The 10,876-nt window shown below is 45.9% G+C and overlaps 1 protein-coding gene across 5 annotated transcripts in view; it reads right to left on the bottom strand.

The window, feature by feature from the left end:
• Positions 1–1,257: 1,257 nt before the first annotated feature.
• C2cd3 (C2 calcium dependent domain containing 3) overlaps positions 1,258–10,876 on the bottom strand; it is a 128,650-nt gene continuing 119,031 nt past the window's right edge. For 3 of the 5 annotated variants that reach the window (XM_023702113.1, XM_023702114.1, XM_023702117.1), the window contains 4 exons: positions 10,543–10,763; positions 5,983–6,898; positions 1,675–1,786; positions 1,258–1,596 (listed from right to left, as the gene is read on the bottom strand). In XM_023702113.1, coding sequence (XP_023557881.1) covers positions 1,492–1,596; positions 1,675–1,786; positions 5,983–6,898; positions 10,543–10,763 — 1,354 coding nt within the window. In that variant the 3' untranslated portion in view covers positions 1,258–1,491. The remainder of the gene's footprint in view (positions 1,597–1,674; positions 1,787–5,982; positions 6,899–10,542; positions 10,764–10,876) is intronic. The other 2 variants (XM_023702115.1, XM_023702116.1) reach the window with 2 other exon arrangements.

Below are 10,876 nucleotides of genomic sequence, written 5' to 3'. Positions count from 1 at the left end.
AGTAAAGAATCAACTACAGAAACATAGGGAGGAAACCCAATCTGAAAAATAAAAAGATAAGAAAGCTGAGCAAGTAGCTCAGCATTTCCCTGGCTCAATCCCCAGCAGTGCAAAAACAAACAAACAAAACCAAAATAAAACAAAAGATACTTCAACCAGACCTATTTATTTCCAAATGATAAAGTAGAATGAAAGGCTGACTAGAGTGGAAGCTCACATAGGCTGTAGGACCGAGACAGGGCAGCAGAAAAATGCGCCCATAAGTAAGACACAGCCCTGGAGAAGATGGCTGCGGCCAGGAAGGGAACGCCCAGAAGTGGCTGCATACTCTGGGAGAGAGAAGAGGCTCTGGTGACAGGCTGACTGTGGGCTGGGAGGCCAGGAGCGAAAGATGACAGTCACACTCTGACATGGTTAACCACATAGCTGGTGTATGAATTTCCCGCAGGAATAAGTTCAGGTGGTACAGTGATGTCTACGTCTCATCACAAACAGTGGAACACAGCAAGAAAACCCAATTTAGAAAAAGAAAACCCAACAGTCAGGGGTATTTTTTTTCGAAAAATGAAGACAAAATACAGATATTTTCAGACAGCTGAAGCTGAGAGAATCAATTACTAGTATGTGAAATGGCCCGAGGTAGAAATCAGGATGTGAAAGAATGGAAAGCATTAGAAATAGCAAATATATGAATAAACATAAACATTACTTTTTTATCTTAAAGTATGCAAAGCGAGGCCATCTTCAAGATCATTAGGAATCCTAAACTCTAAGATTACAGAGCCCCTACCTAAATAGAATTCAAAATGAAATCTTGAAGCAACTGCTAAACGTAAGGAAGTCAAAGTTCTGACTTATCCCATGGTAACTCTTTCGGTGCTTTTAAAACATCTAATTCCTGAAAATATTTTTCTCTTACTTTTTGGAGATTTTACTGGATAGTGTTAAACTAATTAGCAGAGATAGCCTCTAAAAAATAATATTGGCTGAGCATGGTGGTGCACGTCTGTAATCCCAGCACTTGGGAGGCTGAAGCAGGAGGATCGCTTCACGTTTGAGGCCAGCCCAAATTGCGCAGGGAAACCCTGTCTCAAAAAACAAAAATAAACAAAACCTTACTTGGGAATAAGCAGAGAATCCTACAATGTGGAGCACATGCACCATAGGAACCATGAGTACATTAAAAGGGGTGCTGCAGAAGGAAACGTTTAGAGGCAAAATGGGGATTGCTAGTTACGCAGCAATATCCCTTAGCCACAGGTCAGTAACAAGTGGCTCCAGTACGAAGCTGAATAAACAGGCTGCCACACAGATGTCCTCGTGGCAGTAGTTTTGAGCAAGGTTATGGAGACCTTTCTTCTCCAGACTTCACTCACCTGCCACAGTTCCCCCAAGATGCATCTCCTGGCGCACAGTCCCCTGCTTGCACCTTCCTTTACTTAGCGGGAGCCCTAGAGCACTCAGCGCGCATCTCTTAGCTGACTCCTGCTTTTAGGCTGCTGCGCGGGGCCGTGCACACCTTGTCGTGGCTGCCAGTGCCTTGTTCTCACACGGCTGAGCTCCCCCCCCCACGGTTCCTGAGCTCCTTGCCCTCTGCTGGGACCACAGAATATGCTTGGGGCAGCTCTGCATAAGTAGGGAAGAGACGATGACTCTACTTGGCTGTTTTCTTACCTGATCTGCTGTGGCTGGGGGTGGGAAAGCTGCAGAGAGTGAGAGCATCCGGAGGGAGGCCTCCAACTGCTGGGGAGGCAAAAAGAAGTTGGGCACAACAATGGGCTCTGGGCTGCAGTGGTCGTTAAGGGGCAAGGACACTAGACGTTTACCCACTTCCCAGACCAGCGTCTCCACTGACCTCAGCTACACTTCCTTTTCCTCTCTTACTGGCAGGAGCTGCCCGCTCTTAACAAGTCACAGTCTGTACTAGTGTCCGTTCAAATCCTGCTCTCTCCAGGAAGCCCTCTGCTAATTTTAGCCTACAGCCATTCCCTCTTCCTCATATTTGAGAGCAGTCTGACACACAGGAGTCTGCTTAGTACGTCACAGCTCTCAACTTGTTCCCTCAGTGTTCCTTATGTTTCTTAGTGGTTGGGGCATGGCTTCCTTCAGTTCCCTGTACAACACTGCTGGGTAGCTGGTGTCGCACGACACTTGCAGAGGGCCCATAGAAAGCTGGCTTGTTAAGAGGTGAGAGACAGAGCGGGAGGTTCTGAGGTCTTGCCCTATGCAGGCCAGAGGTGCCTGACCCTGGAGGAGGGTCTGCTGCTTGGCTGTTCTCTGACCGCATTCAGAAGCAAAGGCTCTCCAGTAGGGCTGTGGGCACAGGGGGTGTGCCCACTTTGGACGTGAGCCCTGAGGCAGGTACAATGGCTTCTTCCTTATGCCCTCTTGACACTCTGCATTGAGAACATGGTGTTCCCAAACACTTGTTGAATCAAAGCGCTGGCTCAGTTTGGTTTAACTTTCAGGGTGGAGAGACTATTGAGATGTTTGAATTTTAAAATTTGTTTAATGTGTTATATATGGTTTTGGTTTAAATGTTTAACAGGTTTTCTACTTTTATCATCGCTCTTCTATGTGGGACCCTGGACTCCAAGAGGCAGAGATGACCTATTTTTAGCTGTATTCCTGTCACCTGGCATAATGTCTAGGGTAGTCAGTGCTCTACTGATTTGAATGAAATACATTCATATCCAGTTTTGGGTCAAGTCCCTGATTTCTTTCTTCCTTTTTTTTTTTTTTTTGAGACTGGGTCTCACTATGTAGTTCAGCTGGCCCTGAGCCCCTACAGAGCCCAGGTGATCCTCCTCCTGCCTCAGCTTCCTGAAGCGCTGGGATTACAGGTGTGTACTACCGCACCTGGTCTTCACTTCTGCTTGACAGTTACCATTTGCCCAATACTATGCACTGGGCGCTGGGCTAAGGAGTTTGCATCACCAATTTTTGCAATCCCCTAAGTACTTTTGCCTGTTCATCCTGAAGGCCCAGTTCTCACGTCTCCCTTACTGGCGTCATTTTCAAGCGGAGTTATGGCCGTTTCCTACTGTAGCTCCCAGGTCTCACCATAGCACCTACAATAAACTCTAATGACCCATGGACTTGATTGATTTCTACCAGGTAATGGGAACCTGAAGTCAAGTCTGATTTAAATCTGTTTTTAGTACCGAGCATCAGGCCTGGCTATACTCATTTTGTAAAAGAATAGCTGGGAAGGCCTGAATTCTGGGGACCCTGGCACATGTGGCAGCCTCTACTCTGAACACAACTAAACTGATTCTACGGGTGGCAACATCAGGAGGCAGGCTGAGTGAGGCAGTTTCTTGGGAGGCCATCTGTTTTGAAGCCTGAGCTCCTAGCTACCTTCACGTGATGCTTTTCCTGATCCCACTCTCCCATCTGCTGATGGAGTCACACTGGTGTAATGTGGAAGAATGCTTTTTACCCACTCAAGTTTCTCAGTACTCTTGTGAAACTGTGACTGGTCAGTTGAATTTGTATTTACTGATTGCTTCTCTGCAGTGAAGAGATGGGGACACAAAAAGATGGGGCCTTTGCTGGGGGGGGGGCTAAGTCTCATGGGTAAAGGATTTGTGCTTTAATCTTAGGTGAAAAGAAACAGCTCAGAAAAGCTCCATCTGTTTAGTTTCTGGTTTGGGTACTGAGGACTGAACCCAGGGCTTCCAGCTTGCTAGGCAAGGGTTCTGCTGAGCTAAATCCCCAGCCCCAGCAAAGCTAAATCTGAAGTCACCCAAATAAGCCGTTGCTCTAGAGGGGCCAAAGGTGGGTCCCCCCAGTGTCGAGTACAGGATGATCTTGGGTCAGTAAAGGCCCCTTGCACCTCACAGCCACATGATCACCCCTGTGTTGTAGAACTGGATCAGCTGGGCAGTACAGATCAGAAGGCGCTGTGGCCCCCAGGAGTCTCCTCTTCCCATAACATGCCAGGCTGTGTTTCAAAGGAGGGAACGGCGAAAGTCAGAGGCCTTTCTTCCCATCAACAGTACTGTTCTACCAGTTGGGAAAATCTGTATCAGTGATGCCCACTTCTTCCTGGCTCCATCACCTTTTTTTAATTTTAATTTTTTTCTTTTTGGCAGAACCGGGGATTGAATTCAGACCCTTATACTTGCCAGGGAAGTGCTTATGCTACTGAGCCATCTCCCCAGCCCCTCCATCACCTTTTTAAAAAAATTACTATTATTATTTTGTACTATGGATTGAACCCAGGTGTATACTGAGCTACATTCTCAGCCTTCTCCCTTCAATTCTTTCAATCCACTTAGTTTTTATTTGTTGAGACAGTCTTGCTATGTAGTTCAGGCTGGTCTTGAACTTGTAAAAATTCTCAGATTACAGGCACTCCCCACTATGCCTGTTTCTTTTTTCTCCTGCGCACACAGAACCTTTGGAAATCACCTGGGGACCCTGATCTTCCATTTCCTAGAAGCAGGGCCTGTCTCTCGTTCTCTCTCTCCCACACCCTTATGGATGCTGGCCCCACTCCCCACTCCCTCCCGCATCCCCTCTGGCTGGCTCCTGCTCAGCCCCATCAAGAACCTCCCCTGGCCCTGCAATGTGCAGCACCCCGTGTCCCTTACCAGACTCTGTACCATCTCTAGGCTCTCTCTGCACTTGTACAACCTCTTGATAATGCCATTGTCCTTCATGGATCCACTTTTTGTTTTTTAAAAAGTTTAGGTATTAGGAAAATCACTGCAACCATGAGCCTCAGCTTCCTTATATGCCAAATAAATGAGACTCACCGGCAAGACCGGTGAGCAAAGTGACATGGTCACAGTGCCAGGAACACAGTAAGTGCTCAGTTGGTGCTAGTACTTTTTCTTCCCTCTTTTTTTTTTTTTTGTGGTGCTGGGGATTGAACCCGGGATGCTATTACTGAGCTACATCCTCATTCACTTTTTTTCTTATATTTTTTTAACTTTTTTTTTTTGTATTTTTAGGGAAGGGTCTACAGGGTGTTCAGCATCTGCCTACTAGATCGGACTCATAGTGATCCACCTGTTTACAGCTTCCCAAGAGCTGGGATTATGGGTGTGCGCCACCACACCCAGTCTCAATTGCCATCTCAGTACCCAGGGCGGTGGGGCCAGCACTGCAGGCCTGGGGATCAAACCAGGCCTGAGCTTTAATCCACTGAGCTATTTGGCCTGCCCCCCCTTTTTTTCCTTTAAAGACAGAGTTTCATCTTGTTATTCCGTGTAGCCTACACTGGCCTCAAATCATTGCCATCCTCCTGCTTCCACCTCTGCACTGTTGGGTTTACAAACGCTTACCACCAAGCCTGGCCCCACCCACTTTTGTTTTTTGACACAAGGTCTTGCTAAATTGCCCAGGTTGGCCTCAAATTTGGAATCCTCCTGCTTCAGCTTCCCCAGTAGCTGGGATTACAAACATGAGCCACTGCACCTCTTACAGGGCTTCACACATGCTTGGCAAGTTCTCTGCCACCAGAGCCATACCCAACCCCATGCAGATCCTAAGCCTTCCTTTAGGTGGCAAACTACCCTAAGCTCAGTGATGATTAATCATTCAGTGACAAATGCCCAAACTGTAACCTAAAACCCACCTATTTATCGCAAAGTACCAACATTGCAATTAAATCTGAATACTGAGATTTTAGTTTAGAAAAAACAACTGATACGTGAATATCTTTTTTGTCTTAAAAGAAGAACAATACATGTGCCACAGGTTTGCCACCACTGCTCTGGTGAACTGGATAATCAGGTAGCCAAGCTTATGAATGTGCTACCAACACCGACACCCAGTTCCAAGTGTATTCAGAGGGCTGGCGTCCACAGCAGACCTGCAGGACTGTCATACAGAGGAGTCCTCTAAGGGAAGGGGCTTCCCACATCCCCCACGCATTCCACAGGGTGGCCACTGCCCAGGCATTGGCTAGACTAACACCAGAATGCCTGGAGACGGCGTAAGGGGCCATTTGTGGGAAACAGCAAAGGATACAGGAGGCTCTGCCTTGTAGATACCTCTGATCCAGTTGTCTCCTGCTTTTGCCTGATGGTAGGGGACTTGACTGGGGGCTTTTCACAGTTTTCCCTTTTCTTTTGGGAGGTCAGGTGTTGGGGGGCTTTGTCAGTGCTAGCAGCAGAGTCACTGAGCTCTCTGGAGGTGGCTTCCTTGTCAGCCTGGGCCTCTGGCTTTGGCTCCTTCTCCTGATCTGCTCCTGGTAAGCTCCACAGAATGGAAACACTGTCCTGTTTTGTTTCTGAGTGTGGGAGGTATGTACTAGGCTGAGGGTTGCTTGAAGCAGACCTGCCAACCCCAGCCTTAGAGCCTCCACTGTCACAAGCAACAAGGCTAGGAGCACTCTGCCTAGGTAGGTGGTCGTCGACAGCCACTTTCGGGCTGGACAGAAAGTTGCTTCTGGCCCTAAGCAGCTCTCTGGGTGAAGGTCCTGGAGAAGGAGAGGAGGAACCTTCTTTCGGAACCTTATCAGGTTGAGGGCTGATGCCCTCACTTGTGTCTGACATGAAACTGGACCAAGGGCTAGTTCTGTCTGTCACAGTGGTCACCTCATTTAGGGTCCTGGGCTCAATGATGTCTTCCTCATAGTCCTCATCACTGTAAACAGGGCCTGCCTCAGCCTCTTCACTGCTCTGCATTCTGGAAACCGGTACTGTGTGTCCCAGGGACTCCTGGGGCAATCTTCCTCCATTAGAAGTCCCCTCCAGGGCAGGGGGAGCTGGAGAATTTGTGCCCGCTTCTGCAGCACTTGCCACTGGCTCATCTGGAGTTGTGCTTCGGTCTTGCACAGCCTCTGTATCCTGAGCGTCTGGGAGGGTGGCGACCTCTTGCCTTTTATTCCTTGATTGGTGAGAAGTCAAAGCTGCTTGAGAATTCTTGGTGATTGTCTGCAGATCTGAACAGCAACAGATATCATTCTTACTAAAAGGCAAGGCCACAGACCACTCAAGGTTTCCACACTGGCCTCTCTAGCAATCAGACTTCGAACAAACAGCTATTTCACCTGAGTCAGTGAAACTATATTCAAGGAAGTGCAATTTCTATTACTTTATTCTAATAGCAGAGGACCAAAATCAAATCTATAAACACTTGTAGAGACATCTGTGGATGAGAGACCTCTGTGCTCTCAGAGGACAGCACAAGGCTAGGAGCACTAGATTGACCTAGTAAATGACATGCTCATGCTCAGGCATTCTTGGGAGCTGAGAGACCTGGTGGGCATGTTCATGCTTCCATTTACTTCAGTAATTACCTATATTGAAAACCAAAATGAAAATCCACTTATTTACCTATTTGATGACAATTACTAAAACTACATATTTTACTTGGAAGATGAAATAAAATATCCACCACCCACAAGTGCAAAGGAGGCAGCACAGTATTAGAAAGAGCACAGACTTTGGCGCTGTGTAGTCTTAGTTTCAAAGATCTACTGTTTCTTGTTAACTTCATGCTCATGACTTCACTGCCCTCTTTAAGCCTTTTTGGGGGCCCTATTGGGGATTGAACCCAAAGCCTAAGTCTGCTGGGCAAGTGCTTTCCCACTGACCTATGCTCTAGCCCTTTTAAAAATTTTGTTTGAGACAAGGTCACACTAAGTTGCCCAAGTTGGGCTTGAACTTGCAGTCCTCCTGCCTCAGATCCTGATTAGCTGGGATTATGGAGTCTGGCATTAACTTGTTTATTTATGAAGTGTGATTAACATCACTCATTTTATAGGTCACAGTATAGAATATGTGAGATAAACAGGAATACCCATGTGGTGAGTGTATAGGCACTTAATAAAGAGCTTACTAGCCATCTCCAACTTTTTTTTTGGGGGGGGATGAAATTGGACTGAATAAATCAGCAAGCAGTGTGGACAGGTGGTACGTGCCTGTAGTACTAACTACTCAAGAAGATGAGGCGGGAGAATTGCTTAAGTGTGGGGTGCAGGCCACACAGTGGGATTCTGTCTTTTTAAAATTGAAGGTACAGTATCTATTTGCAATGTATAATGTTTATAATTATCTTGGTGAATTAATACATATACCTAGCACATCTTGATCATTTGACTGTCCATTTCCCCCACGCTACCCTTCCCTATACTCCCTTCTTCAGATCTCCTCATCTCCACAACATCTATCTTCTTGCTTTCTACCATCTCTTTCATTTTGCTCTTTATTTACGTTGGGTTTCTCATGTACGGCAAGCCATGAGGTATTTATCCTTCTGTGTCTGATTTATTTCACTTAATGCTAGAAGACTGTCTCATAAGAATATAGACAGATTGACCTAGTAAATGACATTTTGTTTGCAAAGCTTTTTTTTTTTTTGAGTCAGGGACTTGCTGTGTGGCTCAGGCTCGCCTTCACTGTGATCCTCTTTCCTCAGTCTCCCGAGTGGGATTACAGGTGTGTGCCACAATGCCTGGTTGAACTGGTTGATACACTGTGTCAACTTGAGAAGTTTAAAAGTTTAATTAAGTGACTCAGTAGAGAGCCAGGATTCTTAGTTGTATTTATTTATTATTATTATTATTATTATTATTATTATTTTGGTGAAACCGGGGATTGAACTCAGGCCCTTGTGCTTGCCAGAGAAGCGCTTATTCCACTGAGCCATCTCCCTGGTGCCCGGATTCTTAGTTGTAAATATCCTCATCCTGTGCAAGAGGAGGGCAGGTTGAGTTCTACACCCCCAGCCCCAGGGTAGCTGGTTTATAATCTAAGGAGGGGAGAGAGGCTGGCTAGAAGCTGCAGCTGCTGCCCTTCCCTTTGCTCTTCGCTGTTTTCTGCTGCCATGAACTGCTGCTTTCTGCCGTGTGCCACTCTGCCTGGGAGGCAGCTGAGTATAGACTGAAACTTCCACTAACTGTGAGCTAAATAAACCTTTCCTTCCCTAATTTGGGGTGTCAGGTACTTTGTCCCAGGAACAAGTAAAAAGTAACTGAGACACTGGCCTCTTTTTTCCCCTTTTTTTCTGAGACAAGGTTTTGCTATATATAGACCAGGATATCTTTGAATTTGCTATGTAGCTGACAGTGGTCTCAAATCGTGATCTTCCTGCCTCAGCCTCCTGAGTGTTGGGATCATAGGCATGCATCATTGCATCTAGCTGTTTATGTGATTCTTTTTTTTTTTTTTTTTTGAGACTGGGTCTCTAAGTATGTAGTTCAGGTTGGTCCTAAGCTTACCATGTAGCCCAGGATGGCCTGAACTCCCAGCAATCTTCCTGCCTCAGCAACCCCCACCCCATTCCAAGTGCTGCATCACAGGCATGTGGCATCATGCCTGGCTGTTGACATGATTCTTTGAGAGGAAAAAATGTCATTGGAAGAAAATTTGACTCCTGGGGGTGAGGGGTCATAACTCCTTCACCTAATAGAGGGCTCAACTTATAGGATGAACTGGCTATTTAATATATTGATGATAGGATTCAAAGGGGAGTTAGTAGATACATGAAATAGAGTATTCTTACTTGTAAACAGGAATAACTTTACTTGATTGACAATCATGGTGTTTTTCCCCATTCCCAACTTAAAACAGAAATTGAATTCTCTCATCCCAGTGTAAAATCTATATATTTTGCCTGAGCAAAATTGATGCACAGTGAGTGTCATACCTGAGATTAAAGATGCTGACCTCCTTGATTTCCCAATGCTCACCAACGCTTGCCTGATAAAGTTCAGAATCCAGGATTCTGACTCAGTAGGATGGAGTAAGATGCAAGAATCTGCATTTCAATATAAGAGCCCAGTAACTCTTATGTGCAAGTAGTTTGGGACACAGCTGCTCTACTGTGGTCTCAGTCTGGGCCACAGAGTAGAATTACTGGAGGGTGTGATATGAACAATACTATGTGTGGGTTCGGCCTCAGAGATTCTGGGGCCCTGTGTATAGGCAGGTTAGTTGGGCTTTTATAACCCCCTTAGTAATTCAGAATCACTTTTCTCAGGTGTACTATGAACTCCCAACATCCAGAAGCATCTAGGGTGCTTATTAAGAATATAAACTTCTAGATTTTGAGACAAATTTAACCATGTTTGTAGTTGACTTTTTTCTGAAAAATGAGCAACACATGTTCAAGAACTGCTAGAAACCAGTCATCTAATCCACTCTTGTCTCTTTCTCATTGAGGAAACAAATCTCAAGAAAGGAAAAAGAGATGCTCCAGATGAAACAGCAAGTCTATCCAGAAAATACAAGGACCTGCGTCTCAATGCTCTTTCCACTGCTGCGTGCTCCTGTGCCACACTAACATGTCCCCTTTTAAAAAGGGAAGACAGGCCAGGAATGGTGGCATATACTTGTAATCCCAGCACTCAGAAGGCTGAGGCAGGAGGATCCCTGCGAGTTTGAGACCAGCCTGGGTTGCATAGTGAGTGGTAGTGAGTTGAAGGCTAGCCTAAGCTACATAGTGAGACCCTGTTTCATAAAACAAAACAAAACAAAACAAAACAAAACAAAACAAAACAAAACAAAACAGAACAAAATAAAATGATTTAAAAGCTGTTGTTCTACTCAGAGGCTTGTCTGAAGCAGACACAGTGAGTCATACCTGAGATTAAGGAGTTGATTTGCAACACCAGGTCACTGGATTTCTCCAGAATGCACTGGCTCTGCAGGTCATGTCTTCTGACTCCTGCTCCCAGGCAGTCCCTGCGGTTTTCCTGGCACTGTGAGATGGCAGGATTCGTGTGCGGACTGAAAGGCGGGAAAGGCTTGGTGAGCTTCTGGCTGAAGTACTGCTGGATCTCCTCTAGCTCACTCAGATTCTTTCTGGAAAAAGAAAAAAGGGAAGAAGATAACAAGAGTCATTCATGAGAGCATAAGAATTCACAAGGGGCCGGGGAGATGGCTCAGTAGGATAAGCGCTTGACTGGCAAACGCAA

Source organism: Octodon degus, unplaced genomic scaffold (genome assembly GCF_000260255.1).
Source record: "Octodon degus isolate 3935 unplaced genomic scaffold, OctDeg1.0 scaffold00146, whole genome shotgun sequence".
Classification (NCBI taxonomy): Eukaryota; Metazoa; Chordata; class Mammalia; order Rodentia; family Octodontidae; genus Octodon; species Octodon degus.
The sequence above is the reverse complement of the archived record's forward strand: the minus strand, read 5'-3'. Positions and strand labels throughout refer to the sequence as shown.